The sequence below is a fragment of the Astatotilapia calliptera genome, chromosome 22 (genome assembly GCF_964374335.1).
Source record: "Astatotilapia calliptera chromosome 22, fAstCal68.1, whole genome shotgun sequence".
In the NCBI taxonomy this organism is placed as follows: domain Eukaryota; kingdom Metazoa; phylum Chordata; class Actinopteri; order Cichliformes; family Cichlidae; genus Astatotilapia; species Astatotilapia calliptera.
In genome coordinates, this window is record NC_137442.1 from 32,759,550 (window position 1) to 32,782,012 (window position 22,463).

The window sequence follows — 22,463 nt, forward strand, 5'->3', positions numbered from 1 at the left end:
TGGAGGTTTTTTTAGCAACCATAGATCTCCATCTGGCACCCTTTAGGTAGAATGCAGATTTAACGTATTTCTGGATTAATTTCTCTAACCCAGAATGTACAGTTGAGGCCAAAAGTTGATATACACCCCACATGGGCATCGGAGTGAAAGTAATTTAGAGCTTTTAACAATTTCTGTGATCAGTTCTTTTTCCAGAGTGGAACAATTGTACAGCATACATCTTTGCTCATTTTAAAAATGAAGACTTGGGTCCACAAATTTGACTTTATTTTGATTTTCTCTAATCCACACGAGGTCCCGGCTCAAAAGCCACAACATAAATATGGAGACGAACACCAGAATGTCAACGCCAAGATGTTTTATCTTAAATTACATAGCAAGTGGGCTGAAATACCTGGTACACCAAGGCAAAGACTAGTGAGCCTCCCTGAAAGCCTGTCTCAGGTGTGCCTTTACCCACACCTGACTAGGTGTGGTCAGTTAGCAACAGCTGGACACTCTTGCACTGCCGCTGCAGAGGGGCGTAACACCTCCACCCTCGAAAGGGTTCCACTAGGACCCCTGAATGAATTAAAAGCCCCTCTGAAGCCTTCTGGTTCTTGATCCCCCAAACCTGAAAGAACAGTAAAAGCTAGCAGAAGCAGAGTGTGTCCAATTTGGAGGTAGTTGGCCTCCATTATTTCATCCCCTTTGTTTGATGTACCTCTACCACTCGCAGCAAAACAGACCCAGAGCATGGTACTGCCACCACCATGCTTGACAGCTGATAGTGTTCTTAGATTCGAACGCCTCACCTTAGTCCTCTACGGATTCTGAGGCCAGATAGAACTTTTGCTTGCATACAGTTATTTGATCTGATAATCTTACTCTGTAGTTGTTTAAAAATGTCTGAAACAGACCCTCTAAACTTGTTTAAATCTCTAATTCTCCTCCTTAGTTCCTCCCTAAGCTACTGTTCTCAGTATTAATCCAGTTAGAGCCGTCAGATCCTCTTCACAGAGGCAAAGAGAATTTACCATTTGTAGTAAGAAGTTAATAGTTCTGGCCTTTTCAAGTTCAGTCATTGTAGAACCTTATTAAAAGATTTACGTGAGTGTATGTATTTATAAATTTGTATGTATAAATTTCACTTTGTGTGGATTAAAGAAAATCAAAATAAATTCAAACTTGTGCACCTAGTTCTTGTCTTTTTAAAGTTATAAAAGATCTATGCTGAGCAATTGTTCCACATTTCAACCAAAGCATTAAAATACCAAATTACCGTGGCATTCATGCCCATGATGAGTGGGTTTAAACTTCTAACCACAGCTGTAAATTTGTGGTTCTGAGGGAGAAATGTCAGCTAGCTGCTGCTTGGGCTGAAGAAGTAGAGTGTAACGTGTTTAAAAGCCTCTGGTGCTCATACAACACTGATGAGACTGGGTCAGTTGACCTTACATGTGACCCTTTGTTGATATAAAAACAGATTAGTGCACCTTGCCGTGTATCTCTTCACTTGCAGTTCCTTTCATCAACACTGGGTGGAGCACACTTACTGTTGTTTTTCAGAACTGGATTAAGCGAAGGTCTCCGAGGCATGGCTGCTTTGTGCCTCAGCTCCCAGGAGTCTTCAACATGCTTAAGCCCCAAACCAAAGGAAGGAGTGTTGATGCCGTATTATCAGCTTTTGTCAGCTTCACAGGGCCTTCAATAGAAACGTGTGTTTTTGCTCTGGATTAGGTGCCCTGTCTGTATCCACAGCAGTGCTTCCAGAAACAGAAAATCAGCCCAGGCAAATCTGAAATGCCTGCCGAGGAATGTTTATGACATTTTCCTTAACCTCCCCCATATGACCTCGATGTAGTAATAAAGCTGAACATAAGAGGACGCTTGAAAATAATTGACTTTTGAGCTCTGGTTGAAGAAGGTGAAAGAGGTCAAAATGTAGGAGCATTTCAATTGTAAAGAGAGGAGGTGAGACACTGGATTTAGTGTTCAAAAGCCATGAACAGCACAGACAAGGCTGAACAGACAAAAGAAGTGGAGAGGAGGTTAGGACAGAGCGCCCTTAAAACGACAAAGAATATGCCTATGCAGCCTAGAAAAGGCTGCATTCTCACAGGAAATAAACAGAAAACATTAAGAAATAACTCGGGTTGCTGGATGTGGTATATTCATTGCCAGCCAGCCAGAAGCCAAGGGTCTGTCCTCAGCCAGAGCTGAATTAAAACACTTTGACTGGAAAAGCTTCTTGCATAGCTGAATGAACAAGTCTTTCACAAGTCAGTGATTAGCTGCTTCCACACTTAGCCTGATTTTTTTTTTTTCTTTTTGGACAGAAATAGCAGGATAGAGAGAGAGAGGCTGGAGCATAAATTCACGATAAAGTTTCTTTGCTGGCTGTAAAAAGGTGTTTATTTGTAGGAAAAAATACCATAAGTTTAAAAAAAAAAAATTATCCTGTAGACTAAATCTTTTAGAATATTGCTCAAAACAAAGCATGTCTACATGTAGCCCACATCTTAACCTATAAGAACTCAAGACTGCTATTATCAGTATTTATTACACTGGATCAAATGACGGTGAAGTTTTCCTCATAAGGAGCATTACAGCATCTTTACAGTTATCGTGTTAATTTGAAGGCCCCAATTTTTGCACTTCTCTTTGCAGCTTTGTTAGAAGCAGCGTAATATGGCTGCTTTTCAACCTGACTGCACTATGACCTAGCACTGCTAGCAGAGGGTGAGCAATGCTAGCTCCAAGCACAGTTTGCTGCTAGCTTGTGTACATGATGGAGCCATTAGCTGGTTATGAGTCAAGTATCTTTGTAGGACAATTTGGCTGGCATAAAACATCCATCTGTAAAAAGATGGATGTTGCTTCTGGGTCTGAAAAGTGCAGAAAGTGCAGAAGCTAGCCTGCTGAGTGTTATCCTGCTGCTAACTTGATCTGTGGCCTCAGTGTACACTTTTCTGGCGGGTTCATGGTCTTACTTGCCATTCTCAAGTTTTGTAAATCACAGTCCCCATTAGAGTCAAAGGTGATAGTAAAATGGGGTATGCTTTATGAATGATAAGTTCAGACTGTATAATAATACGGTTGGCTATTTTCTGAGTCAGAGCTAAGCCTAGTTTTTTTTTTTTTTTTACCTTTTTCAGATTACTCAGATCATTTTGGGCGGCCAAAATGCTCAGCTCAAGGTTTCAAAACATGATTGGGGAATGACGTGGTGGTCTGTCTTTTGTATACAGCCTATGTACACTGGTGACATGCCCATTTAAATTTCAAAAATCAGTCCATTCACATGAATCTAGGTCAGACTTTGTCCCCACTATTCATATCATGAACATAACAAAAGTGACCTCAGTTGGATTTTAATGGAATATCAGCAAGCTCTTGTTTATCTTACCTCCTCAGCTAAGTTTCACTCCATGATTTCCCCCCCTGCAGTGGCTCTGTGGGACACTGTGGGAAGTGTCCACAGACTGAGGGACTGGTGGTCTAAAACTGGTAGTAGATGAGTGGTTTATCTGTTCTTTCTGTGGTTATCTGTTGATGAACTGGTGACCTATGCAGGGTGTAGGACACCTCTCGCCCTAGAATAGGGTCCAGTCTTATTCAGGAACCTGATTTTTAAAAGAAGTTGAAGATATTTTATGTGTGTATGTAATATTTTATTTTAATACTGGCTCCTAAATCCCTGGCTGGGAAGGAAAATTGAAACGTAATTAGTGCAAATTGTACACAGCTTGATAACCTGTTAAATTATATCACATATGCAGTTGAATATGTTTATTTTTTTTTGTTTATTGGAGGCTTTCTGATTAACGTTGTGCTGTTTTGCATTGTGATGGTTTTCAAACATAAGAGTGAAGCTTACACACATTGTATTCACTGTTAACTGTTTCCTACAGAGAGATCCCCGCCTATAGCATTTAATGATGCTGTGAAGCTTCTGTATTTAAAGACTCCTGGGAGCCTTTAAACTCCAAAATTACTCCACTTCTCTACATTCTCTACAGTGGGAAACTGAGCCAAACTGCATTTTAACAAGCCTCGTAAGAAACCCCAGAACAATAGCAATCAAATGCAATTAAAAGCCTGATTAGTTCAGTATTTTGCCAATTCCCAGAAATGCCGTGCGCCTCTCAGAAAAAAAAGCCATTTTTGTCGAGGGGATCAAATGCAAAACAGACTGTACAGGGTGCTTTAAATTACCGTGTTTGATTGAGGAAAGACTTTAATTGAGAAAATTGCATACGTGTGTACTTAATGAAGCCCACGGTCGTCTATTCTCCCTCCCTCACTCCCCATCACTCTTCTTCCCCGCCACCTTCCTGACTTGATTGCTGCTTATCTAGGTCATCTCAGTGTGTTTTAATCACCGCTGGGTTGAGCTAGACCCAGTTAGGTGATGAAGCCCACTTTTTCTTTTCATCAAGGTGGGAAACTTGGTTTATTTCTAGCGCAACATCATTGTTTGTGCTGAGCTCCATCTGGGATGACATCCAGTTTTATCAATAATTCAACATCCATGGCCTAGATTGTTTTTTTGCCTTTGATACTTTCAGATGCTTTACAGGAGATACACGAGCCAATTCTGTTTTGAGCCCTTTATGAATATGTGCTTCAGTCCACATGACAGGATTGACCTCTATCACTGTTGATTTCCCATGTGTGACTCCATGCAAGAACAAGTCACATCTATGAATGGATGTGTGCTTTTGCTGTTCTGCTGCTCTGCTTACAGTAGTGCTGTTCTCCAATAAAATAATTAATTTATGGCAACTTATTTAGGGCTACATACTGAACTTATATAGACAGAAAAAAGTATTGATCCAATACTAATACCAACATGGCTATCATTATTATCGATATTTGGATTGATCTGTCCACCTCTAGTTTACAGCTGTTACACACATATCCTCTTTGTTCTTCCTGAGGTCACACTGCTCTCAGTTTTTAGACGTGCTTCAGATTTCTCTCGGCAGGCACACTGTCTTCACGCATCCTAATTTTTCATTTGATTGCGAAAGATAAGCTAAAAAAGAAGACCGAGGATGTGTCTCCAGACCACCAATTAAAACTGCACAATAAGGCATGAGACACTGGATACAAAATTACCCAGAGATGTATGGTCACATGTTGAGCCCGCATTGGTTTTGGATCTCCAAGAACCCCCCCCCCCCAAAATAAATCTACCCTATCATTAATGCTGCACAGAGGAGAATCACTTGTTGGCTGAGGAGTGGTGTGTGCTCTATCACAGCCGCACAGCGTAAACACAGACAGCGCCACAGGGGGGAACGGAACGACGAACCACGGGAGTGCGAAACTGATCAGGAACAAAGGGCTGCTTTCAAAAAGCAGCATAAATTGATATTTAACAGTGACATCTGACATATGAGTAATAGAATGAGGGGGTTTGTGATGAAAGAATTATTTTCCAAATCTGAAGTTCATAATATATATATATATATATATATATATATATATATATATATATATATATATATATATAAATTTTTTTTTCTTTCATACTTTGTTACTTTTCTTAAATGTTTTGGCCTGTGGTAGACTGGTGGTGTTTGGTTTATGGTTTATTCTCCTGCCTTGTGTGTTCACTGGCCTTTTCATTATGTTCAGTTATTCAGTTGTTTGGACCACAAACAGGGCATATCATGTATGGTGGCATCCACAGATATAAACTTGAGTGTTGCTGGCACATTCAGGTTTGGAATGATTTGGAAAGGTTTTTGTTCAACCAATAAAATTTATGTTGAGCAGGAGTTAACCACAGCAGTTTCTCTTTAAAAAAATATTTTTATTACTGTTTATTTATTTAAATAAATACAAGATACCAAAGATCAGGGTGTTTCACATTAAACATGGGAACAAACATATAAAACCTGTACAGTAAAAAGAATAAATGGGTTGTATGTACCAGTCACGATGTCTTAGCATCTTGTCACATTTTTGTTATATGTACATGGCAGGTAGGATAAGAGGAATCTGCTATGGATGTAACATGTAACACCTTTTTTTTGGAATGGGGTCAAATTGTTCTTAAAGGTTGATTAAATAAACAAATATTAAACATGCAAACCTACCTTATCTGAACAGCTGACAATGAGCTGGCTAAACAACAGCAACAGCTGGTTATAAGATAAGGTCATGCCAGCTAATGTTAGGCTCAAATGTCCTAAAAATTCACATTCTCTTTGATAAACAGTTGTGAGAAACATCATGTGAGAGTTTATCACAAAGTATCTAAGTCCTACAACATCAGATCCACTTCAAAGAAAGTTTCACCAATGCTAGCAAACAGCAGCTAACAGAGGCTAATAGTAGCTAACAGAGGCTAACAGCAGCTAACTGTAGCTAACAGAGACAAACAGCAGCTAACAGTGGAGAACTGCACCTCACAGAGACGAACAGCAGCTAACAGAGGCTAACAGTGCTTACTGACAGTTCAGCTTATCCTCAACAACTCACCGCAGTATCGCTGTCACCAGTCAGATGTGAGATTCTATAAATTATTGAATCCTTTCCAGAGTAAACACAGTTGGATGCTTGTCACCTGGCACTGACATCTGAGGTAAGAAGTGGACTGACAGCCTTCCGCAGACAGGGAGAAACTTCAGACCCAGTCCAAACAGTAGTAGAAACACGCTGGCTGTCTACAACTATCATGGGCACATGCTACATTTAATTTTTTTGATCTCTCTTGGATGACTAAGATGTGCTGATCCTACGTCAGCCATCATAGCTAGGATTATGCACTTGAATTGGAAGGGGTAAAAAAACAGAGCTCAGTGGATTGCAATTTTCAATCTACTGACAAATACAGGTGATTTAGCATCATGTTTTAGAAAATTGAGCCACTGATTTATTCATAATTCAGTCTTTCCAATTAAGTTTAAAAAAATTGTGGCTATCAAGATAAAAGTCTTGAGGTGTTTGGTTAGGGTTGGTGAGAATAAGTCACCTAGGAGTAAAGTACAATGCTGGGCATCCTCTGCACACGGCCATAATCAACCAGAGGAGTCTGTTCAGTGACAGGTTGTTTCTCCCAAAGTCAAGAATCAACAGACTTAAAAACTCCTTTGTCCCACACGCCATCAAACTGTTTAACTCCTCTCCTGAGGGGAGAGAGAGGGGGACAACTAAGCTGCAGTGCCTTTTCACTGTGCAATAATTTTTGTTAATATCCAACAGTGCAATAGACTTCAGTACTTGAAATGTGCAATTCCCTTGTATTCTTATTCCTATTTATTCTATTTGTCCCTTTTGTATACTCTGTATTTATATATGTGGATATATGGTATATTTCTGCTCACATTCTGTAACTTCTATCGGTGCTGTGCTATTGGAAACTGAATTTCCCGGAGTTTTATCTAATCTAATCTAAGCGATGGTCTGGTCCTCACACATGCCAACATGGTCCAAAGTTCCCAAAGAAACTTCACAAGTCAATGGTTTGTCAGGTGTTGTGTTATGACCCTGTTCCCATGCAACTTAAAAAAGATCATCTTTAATGCTATCTCTTTTTTCACCATCCCCGCCAGCTGCGTTAAACAAGTCCTTCGGACTTTAACGCGAGCCTCTCGGTGAGACTACTAGACGTACACGCTCATCTCATAGTGGCAATATCTCCCACAGCACATGAAGGCAGCCGAGCCCTTTCGTCCTTTCTCCATCTGCTTGTGTTGCCTCGTCTTCTGTCCTGCCGCTGTGCCTTTGTCTGTATGTGGGAGGGTGTTGATGCAGAATTAGTGTGTTAAGGCCACTCTTCCTCAGTGTGCTCTCATTCTGTCAATGCCTTTGGCGCTTGATGAGTGCGTGTATGTGTGCATGTCTATGTTTGTGTGGAGTGGGTAGCAGGTGGTGAGCACAGCCACACCTGTTGTTAATGTGATGGGGAATAAAACCTTATATAGAAGACTCCATTTATAGCACAACAAACACATGTGGATCATGATTGTGAGGCAGTTTTATGACACAGGAAAATCAAGGATCATAGTAACGTCTGTGACGTGGCTTACACTCATAACTGCTGTGTGTGTGTGTGCACGTGTGCTTGACTTCATGTGTGCTGTTGTTTCCTTACATTTCTCCTCTTCCTCTCACACTTCACAGTTTAGTTTCTCCGTGGCCGGGAAAATAAATGCGAATCCCTTATTTGAGTAACTTGCTTAAGGGCGCACATGGAAAAGAAAAAAGCAAAAAACACAAAGTTCAAGTTTGATAAAAGAAAATAACACACAGTGCAAGCTGTCTCTCACTTGCACAACTGCACACGCTCTCCCAAACTGTCATGGGGGTTGCGTGCGCATCAGCGTGCGTGAAGCTCAGCTCAGCTCATTAATCTTGTCTTTGTTGTGCCAAGGAAGACCTAATTAGATTACATTGCACAGCTTAGTATAAGGGAGCTGAACAGGAAGTCTATCATATGTTGCAATATGGCATGTGCACGCACAACACACACACACACACACACACACAGACGGGGATAAAACAGATATGTCGCAGAGCAGAGAACGACTTCTTCACACGTTTTCCAAATCCTTCTGTTTCCACCAGACGGGAGAGTTCATGTGACAATGAAACACAGATTCACACCAATTTCTCCAGAGTCAAAAAGGACTTCAGGACAGAAACTCAGTCAGAGGAGGCAGGATGAGCAACTCTGAACGGCTGCAAATGCATCACACTTCATGTCATAGAGATATTGGCTTGTCAGGGGAAATCTGGGTTATTGCAGTGCTTGAGTGCTGGAGACTCCTGTTACTAAAATAAATATTTGGGTTTGTACCGCTGCAGAAGAAGGCCCGATCTTCTGCAGCCGCAGTAGCGCCCTGTTTTACATTCGGGAGGTTACTGACACAGAGAGCCTGATCCGCTTCATCCGGTCATTCGCCGGAGCATCTGATCTTAATAAAGTCAATTTGCCCAATTCTGTCATTTCTCAGACCTGGGGTTGAAGTTGAACTGGGGTGCACGATGTTAAAGCTTCAGTGGCTGCACATTTTGGAGTTGGACTTGTCTCCTTTATCTTGTACTGATGCTATAAGTGTTCTTGAGTTGAATCTTCATGCTTTGACTGAATTTGCTAATCCAGCCATCTTCAAATGCCGATATTGTCAAAAGTATTCATTCATTATTCTTAATCCAGAGGGTTAAAGCAGTGGTGTCCAAATCCAGGCCTCGAGGGCCGCTCACCTGCAGGTTTTAGATGTGTCCTTGATCCATCACAGCTGATTCAAATGGCTAAATTACCTCCTCGACATGTCTTGAAGTTCTCCAGAGGCCTGGTAATGAACTTATTTTTTTGATTCAGGTGTGTTGAAACAGGGTGATATCTAAAACCTGTAGGACACGAGGCCTGGAGTTGGCCAAGCCTGGTTTAAGGTGATGTCAGCCCACCTTTGCAGCTACAGTGGGGCAAAAAAGTATTTAGTCAGCCACCGATTGTGCAAGTTCCCCCACCTAAAATGATGACAGAGGTCAGTAATTTGCTCCAGAGGTACACTTCAACTGTGAGAGACAGAATGTGAAAAAAAAATCCATGAATCCACATGGTAGGATTTGTAAAGAATTTATTCGTAAATCAGGGTGGAAAATAAGTATTTGGTCAATAACAAAAATACAACTCAATACTTTGTAACATAACCTTTGTTGGCAATAACAGAGGTCAAACGTTTACTATAGGCCTTTACCAGGTTTGCACACACAGTAGCTGGTATTTTGGCCCATTCCTCCATGCAGATCTTCTCGAGAGCAGTGATGTTTTGGGGCTGTCGCCGAGCAACACGGACTTTCAACTCCCGCCACAGATTTTCTATGGGGTTGAGGTCTGGAGACTGGCTAGGCCACTCCAGGACTTTCAAATGCTTCTTACGGAGCCACTCCTTTGTTGCCCGGGCGGTGTGTTTTGGATCATTGTCATGTTGGAAGACCCAGCCTCGTTTCATCTTCAAAGTTCTCACTGATGGAAGGAGGTTTTGGCTCAAAATCTCACGATACATGGCCTCATTCATTCTGTCCTTAACACGGATCAGTCGTCCTGTCCCCTTGGCAGAAAAACAGCCCCATAGCATGATGTTTCCACCCCCATGCTTCACAGTAGGTATGGTGTTCTTGGGATGCAACTCAGTATTCTTCATCCTCCAAACACGACGAGTTGAGTTTATACCAAAAAGTTCTACTTTGGTTTCATCTGACCACATGACATTCTCCCAATCCTCTGCTGTATCATCCATGTGCTCTCTGGCAAACTTCAGACGGGCCTGGACATGCACTGGCTTCAGCAGCGGAACACGTCTGGCACTGCGGGATTTGATTCCCTGCCGTTGTAGTGTGTTACTGATGGTGACCTTTGTTACTTTGGTCCCAGCTCTCTGCAGGTCATTCACCAGGTCCCCCCGTGTGGTTCTGGGATCTTTGCTCACCGTTCTCATGATCATTTTGACCCCACGGGATGAGATCTTGCGTGGAGCCCCAGATCGAGGGAGATTATCAGTGGTCTTGTATGTCTTCCATTTTCTGATGATTGCTCCCACAGTTGATTTTTTTCACACCAAGCTGCTTGCCTATTGTAGATTCACTCTTCCCAGTCTGGTGCAGGTCTACAATACTTTTCCTGGTGTCCTTCGAAAGCTCTTTGGTCTTGGCCATGGCGGAGTTTGGAGTCTGACTGTTTGAGGCTGTGGACAGGTGTCTTTTATACAGATGATGAGTTCAAACAGGTGCCATTCATACAGGTAACGAGTGGGGGACAGAAAAGCTTCTTACAGAAGACGTTACAGGTCTGTGAGAGCCAGAGATTTTCCTTGTTTGAGGTGACCAAATACTTATTTTCCACCCTAATTTACAAATAAATTCTTTACAAATCCTACCATGTGAATTCATGGATTTTTTTTTCACATTCTGTCTCTCACAGTTGAAGTGTACCTCTGGTGCAAATTACTGACCTCTGTCATCATTTTAAGTGGGGGAACTTGCACAATCGGTGGCTGACTAAATACTTTTTTGCCCCACTGTATAACAGCTTAACTCCTCTGGGAAGTTTTCCACAAGGTTTAGGGGTTTGTTTACCATACCATCATTTATTTATATAGCACTTTTAAAACAACACATGGCCGACCAAAGTGTTGTACAGCAGAAATATCAAAAGTACAATAAGAATAACAAATACCATAAATGAATAACAGTGTCAGTTACCCACTGAGTACAAGGCCAGCCAATAAAAATGAGTTTTTAACCTGGATTTAAAGACCACCACTGAAGTAGGTTGCCTACTGTGAAGAGGAAGATCATTCCAAAGCTTCGGGGCCACAAAAGAGAATGTTCGGTCTCCTCTAAGTTTCAGATTTAGGGTCTGAGAGCAGCAGCTGCTCAGATGACCCGAGTGAACAAGGGGGGACATAGGGTTTCAGCAGATCGGACAAATATTCAGGCACCAGACCATTTAAGGATTTAAAAACCAGTAAAAGGATTTTTAAAATAGAGCCTAAATTCAATTGGAAGCCAGTGTGGGAGGCCAGAATCTCGTTACACTGATTGTGGGAATCATAATAATAAACAACGCAGCATTTTAATCATGGTTAATCAAAAATACCTCACAGCCCTGCATGCACTAAAAGAATCAGTTTATCTCTGATACTAGAATGCGATCCATTGTATGTGGTACTGGCTATTTGACAGTCAGACAACTGCAGTCTCTTCTTCAGAGCTCTGTCAGCTTTGCCTGACTTATCTGTGTGAACAAGCTGGATATTTGCGGCTTATGTGCAGAAGGACATGTTAGCACGGGTATCATTGTCACTGTCATTACCATCAATGCCAAACTGGATAGCAATTTTCTATAGATTTCCCCCATGTTGCTTTCTCCAGAGTGACTGATTTCCTCGCTCCATACCCCCTGCTGAAAATTGCTATAGAAATATTTCTTTCCTTTTCTTTCCTTTTTTTCCTGCAGCACTGAAGACGTCCTGCATCATCCTCTGCTTTGTTTGAGACGGTGCTATCGATGCTACAGGCTCTGCAGACTCCCGGACCAAGAAGCTACAAAGAGTCTTTAGAATCATTCGTCTGCTTGTTTATTTCTGTTCCAGATTTCAAAGACTTTGTTAATCAGATTTAGAGAGAGCAACACTTCTCATAGTCACATAGCTGCATTTCAGGATTTTCAAAGTGCTTCCACCGGGTGAAACTGATTTTTGGGGTAATCTGAATAGCATGAACCTGTTTGTTAATCATTCATTTCGTACATGTTCTGACCAAGTGTGCAATCAGTCAAAACAGGACAACAAACACTGTAAGGAGATGCATCTTGAGAATACAAATATCTCTTCGGTCCCATTCCGGTGCCCTTCGTTTTGAAATCTCAAAATCTTCTGCAGCGCATCCAAGTCTTTAATCACAGCTCTGATTATCAGAAAAGCTTGAGATGAAGCATTTCCTCCTTTTTTTGATCTCCAGACAATTTTCTTGTTGAGGCTGATTTTCCATCAGTAGCTTGATTATCAAACAGCTTTTTGCTGCTATAGTGATGAAGTATAAGACAAATTCAGGATCAAAAATAGATCTGAAAACATAGAACTTTCTTGTAACACACTTGCAGTGCCTTCGAGACCCACCAGGGGGCTTCAGCTCACACACTGGGAGTTGCTGATCTATGTAAATGGGACTACATTTACCTATGTACTGTAAATTGGACTAATGGCTTAAGAGTAATGATTTGTCTTTTTCACCAACATCTGAGGACTGTTTCAGTGGTCCACATTTCAGTGGTGGGCATAATATACAGGCAGCATCTGCCAATCACTGGTGAATGTCCTGTAGCCCCTCCCATAGAGGACAGGTGTGTGTGTGAAGTAGGTTTCAGATCAGGCAGCAGCACTGCATCAGTAGAAGTAGGGCACTGCTGATTAAAGTGAACTGTGCTGTATATTAAAGACGTTTTGAACGTGGGACAGCTGAGTTGCATTTGGAACAAAGTGATAGTTTTGTGTTCACATTAATAAACATATTTAAAAACTGTTTATATTTCATTTCAGTCTTTATTAATTGTTGAGTGCACCACAGGACGTTTGTCCTTACATTGCATTGAAGCTGGTAGCGTGTCCAGAGGGGAGGCATGGTGTGGCACTGCACCCAACACGCCCCACCCAATAATTTATATCAAATGATACAAATCCAGTTCCAAAAAAGTTCAAATGTAAATTGAATGCAGTGATTTACAAAATTCATAAACTCATACTTTATTCACAATGCAATATATAAAAACATATGTTTAAACTGAGACACTTGGCTCATTTTCTATTTATGCCAGCAATATGTCTCAGAGAAGCTGGAACGGGGGAACAAAACACTGAAAAAGTAAGCAGTACTAAACAAGAAATAGGATTGCAGCTAATTAGATTAACTAATTAGCAACAAGTCAGTAGCATGACTCGGTATAAAAAGAGCAACTTAGAGAGTTTCTCAGAAGTAAAGATGGGCAAGGGCTTGAGAATCTGTAAAATATGGCATCAAATTTTGGAAGAATCTCACAATAATTTTCCTGAGAGTCAAACTGCAAAGACTTTGAACACCTCATCACCTACATTGGAGGCAAAGTTCCTAAATATACTGCTTTTCTCCTCTACTCAAGCAAGCACTTTGTTCTACATCTAAGAGCTATCAAACATACACATGCAGATAAACGCATCAGTGGCAACTCTTCGCCATGCAGACTGGAGCAGCGGGGATTGAGCTGACAACCTTCCAGTTAGTAGATGACCCGTTCTACCTTCCGATGCACAGCCATCCCACTGGTACATAACTTAATCAAACCGAGAATCTGGAGAAATCTCTGTGCGCAACGGACAAGCTGAAAATGAATAATACATGCCAATGATTTTTATGCCCTCAGACTGCACTGCATTGAAAAGAAGCACGGCTCTGTCTTGGAAATCCCTGCATAGGCTCAGAATCCAGAAATCACCGTCTGTGAACACAGTTCAACAATAAATGCAGGTTAAAGCTCCATCATGCAAAGAAAAAGCCACATGTGAGTATAACGCAGAAACACTACTGTCTTCTCTGGACCACAGCTCATTTAAAATGGACTGAGGAAAAGTCAACAGCTGTTCTCGGGTCACATGAATTAAAATTTTAATTCTTTTTTCATGTTCTCATTTAAGCCATCATGAAATGAAAAATACCCCAAAGAAGACCGGGGACTGTTGAGCAACTAGAATCCAACGTGCCGCTGCCGTCTAGGTCAAAACGAGCCAGTATTTTTCTGAAAACTATAAATTTAATTGGTTTATGCAGTCTATATGTTTTCTATGTTCTGGGCGGAATCAAGTAATTAAGTCATGAGTTTTTCAAATCAAAGTTACCTTGCATATACTGATAGACAGCCTATCAGCTCAGTCTAGCCAAGCTGCGTTCAGGACTGTGCAGCCTTTTCAGGTTGAATAAGTTGTTACCAGGTTTCCACTGGGTGGGTTTATAGTGGATGATTTATTTGTTGCTTTTGGGTTTCTTTTTTCATTCTGTTACTTTTGCTTTTTTTATGATTTCTAAAAATAGCCCTGAGTTCTGTGCACTGCTGGGCTTGTGTTATTATCAGAATCTGCTTACACATGCTCTTTCTGTTTCTGGAAGCTGTGGATTTGACACATTGAAAAAAACTGCATTTTTCTCACCTCGCATGAGGCTCGGAGAAGAGATTAAGAGAGAGGAGAGGAGAATATTGGGATTTTGGCTCGTCACATCTCATTTTTACTCCCACTGACACTCGCCCCTCTCAAAACTTTCACTCATTACCAGCCCTCCTACCCCTCCCTCCCATTTGAAGCACTGATCTCTCTCTCTCTTCCTCCCACACACTCTCTGTCTCATGAGGTTTTTCCTTCCTGACTTTGTTTCTTCTTCCCGTTCCTCCCCCATTCTTTCCCCCCTCCGAGTGTTTGTCTTGCCTGTCCTTTTTATCTCTGTCACTGGCTGCTGGATGGTATTTTGTGCTTGTTCTCTCAACACTCCATCTCCTTGGTTTTGCACAGCTGTTACAACCCTTCTCACTTTCTCTGTCTCTCTCTCTCTCACACACACACACACACACACACACACACACACACACACACACACACACACACACACACACACACACACACACACACACACGCTGACACACTGTTTTTCTTCTTCTGCCAACTTCACAGTGTCTTCTTTTTTTCCTCTTATGTAAATGTCTTAAGTCTCTTTCCTTTTCTGTACCTTGTAAACAAAGACACACACACACACACACACACACAGTCTTGAGTCATATACCACTTCCCTCCACATTATCTAATCTCACACATCACTATTCTCACACTGCTCTGGTAGGTACAGCACACACACTTTTAGCTCTCTCTCTATCACACGCGTTGGAACACCCTCTCTCTTTCTCTCCCTCCCTCCCAGTTACACCCCCCTCTCTCTCTCTCTCAGTTCCCATCCGCACCTCAGCAGAGTAACATGCTGCTTCGGCACAACTACATCTCTAAGCAGTGAGAAGAGACTGCTGCCAGCTCCCCATCAGACTGACCAGACACAAAGAGCAAAGCCCGGAGGAGAGGCAAGAGGTGAGAACCTACCTCCCCTCGAGTCTTCCCTCTCCGGAGCCTCTGACGGGAGGAGGAGGGATAGAGGAGAGCGCTCGGTTTCTCACTGTCCTGACTCAGTTTGGCACCTCGGGGCTGAAGGAGCGGCAGAGGATGCAGAGGAAGCTGCAGGAGCTGGAAAGTTGGCTCTGCTTCACTCGGCAGTCGATCTGTCACTCTGCAGCTTAGCAAACTTTAAAATAAATAAATAAATAAAGCAGAAGAGGAGGCGGTGGACGCTGGAGAGTGAGGAGGAGGAGGGAGAGAGAAAGAGAGGAAGAGAGGAAGAAAGCACCCTTTTCCTTGCGCACGTGTTTTTTGGCAACGAGGAGGCATCACTATCCATCCAGAGGAGGCTACCCATGTGGCAGGACGCTCTGTGGACCCGCGGACGCTACCTGCTGGAGAAGAGCGATGGAGGCGAGGGGCCTGAGGGGCCTGAGAGCCTGGGGGACGGGTGCCCGGGGTTCCAGGGTGACGTGTGCGCGGAGGGCGAGAAGCCCCAGGACTGGCTGTACGAGTCGTACTACCGAATGAGCCAGCAGCACCCGCTGATCGTGTTCCTGCTGCTGATCGTCATGGGAACCTGCCTCGCACTGCTGGCGGTGTTCTTTGCTTCGGGACTGGTGAGAGTGTGTGTGCATGTGTCTGTGAGTGTGTGTGTTAACAGGCTGTCTATGTGTGTGTCCTGGGGGAAGTGTTTTGACAGGATTTTAGAGGTGTGGTGAATAATCCACACAGCAGTCCGAGGTTAGTTTGAGTCTAAAAATAAACGCTTACAGAGCGAAAATGTTGTCATTGTTGTGTTTGAACAATAGACACACGAGCACGTGCTCTGTGTTATCAGCACAAATTCCTGCTTTTGAGGGTTTTTTAGTCACCACAAGGACAGATTGCTTATTAACGGAGTAATTTCAGCCTTTAGCCTTCTTTTTAATAATGAAATGAGAAGATCCATACCACTCTTGCACACTTGCCGCTTATTATTTCTGCCATGTGGGAAAATGTTTCTCATGTCAAGTGAAAGACTGTTTCAATCAGCCATGGTGGCGATATGAGTCATTTAGTAAAAATATACTGAATAAATATTTCATATTATTGTGTTCAGAGAAACAAGCGGCAGCAGCAGAGGGTCAACGAAAAAGAGACAGGACAGACCGGAGGGTCCTCCCTGTCTGAGTAAAGTTGCGTAGAGCAGAGTTAGTTTTATTTCAGCATTTCCCTTTTGTTTCTCTCTCTCTTTTTTGCATTAGTGTGTTATTTCGATGGTAGGGTGGGTCCTGTGTTTGAATCCACCGGCTGAGCGGGAATTTTGTGTGTGGAGTGTATGTTCTTCCCGAGAGGAAAGGGCTCTCTCCAGGTACCCAAGCATCCTCCAAAGGTCTAGAGACATTCTTGTTAGGTTATCTGGCTATTCTAAGTTAGAAGTAACTATGGATGGCTGTTTCTGTGTGTTAGCCTTGCAGCAGACCGGTGAAGTGTGTGGGGTTTGCCACACTTTTAGCCCCATGAGAGCTCACAGCAGCCCCACTGTCAGTCTGAAGTGGATGAGCAGAAGAAGATTAATGGATGATTAGATTTTTTTTGCCTTTATTAGACATGACGGTACAGAGTAGGCGGATAGATCCAAGTATCGATAGTATCAATACCAATGTTGATATTGATATTGGATCAATACTTGATGATGATGATGACTCGTCTCATAAATCATGACAAACCGCTCTTCCCCTAGTAATGGTATCTGCATTACACAATACTGTAATTACTTAGTATTCGATCGATAACAGATAAGGTCAGTATCACACAGCATGAGGAAATCAGGAAACTGTTTTGAGACAGACTCGCACTCGGGCTCATTCAGTACCCCTCTCAAAGTGTGTCACCTGCTCAACCAGCGAGGTGCCCTTCCAGACCCAGTTTTGCTGCTGACTTCTTCACGTTTTCTTTCAAAATCTTCACACATCTTTCTTCCTTCATGATTCCTTCCACAGGTCCAGACACATTGAAGCGTCCGCACAGCAAAATACTTCCACCACCGTGTTTCACTGAGGGTACGGAGTTCTTTAGGTTATACACCTTCTTTACGCAAATATAAGCAGCATCTCTGTGGCTAAATAGTTCTATTTTCATCTCATCTGACCAAACTATGCGCTTCCAGTGTATTCCACTGTCGCATAATCTTTCTCCAGGTTGTATTTAGCTCACTTCAGTCTGGCTTGAAGGCGTTTCTTCTGCAGAAGTGAAGTTTTTCTTGTTCTGCAGCCTCGCAGGCCATTCCCGTCTTCTTCGAGATTACAATTCCCAACTTGGTTAAGTTGTTCACTCGTGTCTTGCCAGTTGTTCTGGGTTTTTAGGCAAATCTCTCACTAGTTTTGAGTCTTTGAAATCCTTCACTTCCTGCCTCTGCCAGGTTTGTCCTGCACGTCGTGGCTTTCTTTGAATTTCTTGATGTTACAGTTGGATATCCAGCTCCTGCTTTGTCAGCATCAATTATTGTTTTTCTCAAGTCCAAACTGATTTCTTTTGTTTTTAGCATGATGCTTTCACAAGTGACAGCTCAGACCCTTACTAAAGTATTTATACTGTTTGTTAATTGGAAGATAACAGTTTCTTTTCAATTTATTTGACAAGTTTTCACAATTACAAAGTTAAAGCACATCAAAGCACAGCAGTGCTTTGTGCTATGGGCCAATAAAAAGATCAGATTTTCAGAGGGGGTAATGATAGTAAAAACAACTGGTAGTTTTTGTTTTTTGTGCAAACAGAAATATTTTATCATGACTCTTGGTTTATTTGCACATAAGCTGACATCGTTATTTCAAACTTTAACCATGTTTAATATGGTCACCTACCACTGTAACAGTACATATACATATAGGGGAAAAATGTAGGAAACACATAAAAGGTCCCATTCAGGTGTGAAATTCATAGAATTTTAACATAAATTCAACTGAAAAATCAAATGTAGCTTGAGCTAAAGCTGCCACAAAAAAACACAGCAGTCCTGTTCTTCCTCTCCTCGCCCCCAACCGATTGTGGCTGAGCCTGGTTCTGCTGGAGGTTTCTTCCTGTTAAAAGGGAGTTGTGCTCACAGGGGCTCATCTGATTGTTGGGCTTTTCTCTACATTACTGTAGAGTCTTTACCTTATAATACAAAGCACCTTAAACAGACTGTTGTTGTGACTTGGCGCTGTATAAATAAAACTGCTGTATTTATAGAACAAGACACATCATTTCATCTTAATTATCTTGATATCATAATTGTTGAAATCAGAATGAAAATGCTATCACATTCCAAGTTCTAAGTCATTTATAATAAGAATAAAGAGTACCGTGGACTTTGGATTTCATTATGTTTCTCATTATCAAGAATCAGAAAGAAGCTTTATTCTCGGGATCATCGAAGAGCGCTGTGATCAGAAGAAGAGTTTTAGTTTTGGCATGAAACTGAATGAGACTGAGGTGGGGAGATGGGGAGCTGTGTGTGTGTGTGTGTGTGTGTGTGTGTGTGTGTGTGTGTGTGCGTGTGTGTGTGTGTGTGTGCGTGTGTGTGTGTGTGTGTGTGTGTGTGTGCGTGTGTGTGTGTGTGTGTGTGTGTGTGTGTGTGCGTGCGTGTGTGTGTGTGTATGATTACGTGTGGCAGCATAAGAGGCCGTGAAGCGGCACTTTAAATCTCAACGCTGGGTTTGCAGAGCGGATCAAGAGCACGATGACAGTTTAGTTCGCGGCTATGTGGGTGTTGGTGATTTTGTCAAGTGAAAAGTGTTGTTTTGGCCACAAACACTCAACCATAAACACAAGCTATTGTTTCGCCAGCGCTGCCTTTGTGTTTCATGGAATAGCCGTACAAAAGCAAGCCCACTCATTGCTATTGCTGTTGTTGTTTGATAAAGATTGTTTTGCTCTCATATGCCCAGGACGGTCTTTAGACATTTGTTTTGCTCTCTAAGTAGCACCTCGACTCAATAATTGTGGGGGTCATTCTCAGTAGCACCTCCACCTTTATTGATGCCTTCTATTTAAAACAAATCAATAGAATTTATTGCACTCCCCGCTGGTCGATCTAATCCTCCAAGTTTCCTTTCCTTCTTAGGCTCTGTGCTTCACTGGTTAAATTACAATCCCGCAGGTAATTTCCCATCATTCTCAATGCAAATTGAAATCATTCATTTCTTTCCCCCCAAGTTTGCTCCTATTAAATAACATCCAAGCCTGTCTATAGTGATGAAGCGGTTGCTCAGCGAGGCGTGTGTATTTATTACTGCTGGAGCAAGAAGAATGGCAGGAATAAATAGAGGCTGGGTCTGAAGCTAAGAGGCTGGGCAGCAGAGAGAGGGGAGGATGTTGTTGTAAGTGCCGAGGCTTTATCAGTGAGCCGACAGAAACCCAACCAAAGCAGCGTTAATGCTCCCAAAATTGCTGCCCACTTTTATCTGTCGCCACACATCATGGCTGGAGTGGCTCAAAGTGCTGTTTTAAGAAGCCGGCCCCTCCACCCAGTTTGCGCAGTACGTGTGTGTGTGCTGGTATGTGCATATCAGCGATTGTGCTGTTTGGGTGTGTTTGTCTGAGGAAGTCTTTTTTAATTTCTGTCCGAGTAATTTTGAGAGGAAAATCATTCTTGTTCTTTCTGCCTTGAGGTTGTATTTTCTGTGGTGTGTGTCCTCCGTGTTAACCTAAGGTCATTCAAAACATAATTTGACAGTTTAATCAAAATCAATATTCCGTCTGATTATAGAAGATTGGTAATCTGTGAACTGTAACCGCTCTCATTGCTGCCTTGGTGCTCATCACTGATTCCAGCACTGTTTCTGCCGGCTCGTGAGCAGTCTGTTGATATTTTAAGTAAAGCAACAACACAGATTTAGTTTCCTTCTCGTTGACAGTTTGATCGATGGGAGGCAGTGAGGGAAGGGTGTTTTTGTAATGATGGATCACCAGCTGTTACTGGGAGAGAAGTAAGGTGACCGAGTGGAATGAAATAGATGTTGTGACGTCACTGACTAGGTGTGGTTGGAGCTACACAGGGTAAAAATAATCCACTAGACACAGAGACCTCAAGCAACAATGCTGCGAAAAATTGACCTTTTCTGAACTATATTCAATTGCTTGTATATTCTTGATTAAAGTGCCTTAAAAAAGATATAATCACAGTTAGATATAATTACACAGTCGTGGTAAAAAAAAGAAAAGAAAAAAAAGGAAAACATGTCCCCCAGTCAGTTCTAAGGTTTTAAGTACCAAGACATCATAAAAACAATCTGGTCTTCAAATTAGGGAAATTAGATCTCCCAACAAAGTGAGTTCACATAAACTTAAAATAAATCCATTTGGTTTGTAGAAGCCACCATGTTCCCAGGCTATCTTGAATACAGTGACCGAGATAGATATCGCCATTCTGACTAATCATGTTTTATGTGTGTGGTTAGAGACCAGCTAAGTAGTATGCCAAAGGTGGAAGAGAAGAGAACTCATAGGCAATTGCATGGTGTTGTGTGTGCACTATCAGACGCTGATCATACCTACCCTTTATCTTCTCCTTTATCTTACCTTCACCAAAGAAGCAAAGACAAGAAGGAAAGAGACAATGTGCCCAACATCTGGATAAAATATCACCTTCTTCCTCCTCACTTTAAGCTGAATCTCCTGAGCTGAAGTCAGGGCTCTAATACACGAAAATATGCTTATTTATTTCAGATATTTCCGCAGTTACTTCTTGTCAGCAGATTAGACATGGAGGTCTTAGAAGTGAGAAGACCCTCCCATCTTCCAGCAGCTGGTGGCAAACTGGCTATACAACAAGAACAGCTGGTTATAAGCTAATATTACACCAGCTAATGTTAGGCTCAAGTATTCTAAAAATCACACTTTCCCTCTGATAAAGTTTGATTACATTCTCACATCGTATTAGAGTTTGTTGAGTGTCTGAGTCTAACAATGTTAGATCTGCAGTGGATGACAATAGCCAACACTAGCTAACAGTAGCTAACAGAGGCTAACAATATCTAACGGTGCGTTCACACCGAACGTGATAGACGCGACCAGAGCGTCAGGTTTACATGTAAAGTCAATGGAGGAGCGCGATGAAGCGCGACTGAGGATCCCGCGAAAATTCAGATTTGCATCACGGAAACGTGAAATCACGAAAATGCACCAGTTGCGCGACTGACGCGTTTGAAGCACGAATAAAAATACGCACGGCAGTTTGTGTGGTGCATTTTGCGCATTCGTGCGTATCGCGTCTACCACTCAAGTTGGAAAAATCTGAACTCAGCGTCAAGTCGCGCCGCGACAACCAATCAGGAGCCTGGTTACATGAGGAGCTTCTTCCCGCAGGCGATACGGTCTCTCAATCACACCACCACACAGTACTGACCCACACATACAGTTCTTACACACACACTGGACTTTCTGGACTTTGGTTTTGCACAACACTGGTCACTATATTCTTCATTTCCGGTTAATACTTGTACAGCTGCTGTTATTGTGTATATATTTATTTATATTTAGATTTCTTCATACATTCTTATATAGTTCTATATTGTGTATTGTGTATTTTGTTGTACAGTTATTTTATTTTCAACTTTAATTTATATATTTATCTTTATCTTATTCTTCCCAGTTAAATTTACCCTTCATTCTAATTTGTGTTGTACAGTTATTTCATTTTTAACCTTAATTTATATTCTATTCCTTCCTAGTTAAATTTACCCTTTTTAATTTTTCATATTTATTTCCTATCTTATTCATAGCCTTTTCCTTTTTTGTTCTCTTTAGGTCACGAGCAGTTGTCCAAGCATTTCACTACATATCGTACTGTGTATGACTGTGTACGTGACAAATAAA

At 41.9% G+C, this 22,463-nt stretch overlaps 1 protein-coding gene and 1 long non-coding RNA gene across 3 annotated transcripts in view; one reads left to right on the plus strand and one right to left on the minus strand.

The window, feature by feature from the left end:
- Positions 1-13,023: 13,023 nt before the first annotated feature.
- On the minus strand, positions 13,024-15,737 carry LOC145423714 (uncharacterized). The gene is made up of 2 exons (XR_013904759.1): positions 15,612-15,737; positions 13,024-13,972 (listed from the first exon to the last, which is right to left on the minus strand). It is a non-coding gene; the product is annotated as an uncharacterized LOC145423714 (long non-coding RNA).
- The window catches only part of adcy2b (adenylate cyclase 2b (brain)), an 82,536-nt gene continuing 74,578 nt past the window's right edge, over positions 14,506-22,463 (plus strand). For both annotated transcript variants that reach the window (XM_026155644.2, XM_080296473.1), the window contains exon 1: positions 14,506-16,243. In XM_026155644.2, coding sequence (XP_026011429.1) covers positions 15,980-16,243 — 264 coding nt within the window. In that variant the 5' untranslated portion in view covers positions 14,506-15,979. The remainder of the gene's footprint in view (positions 16,244-22,463) is intronic.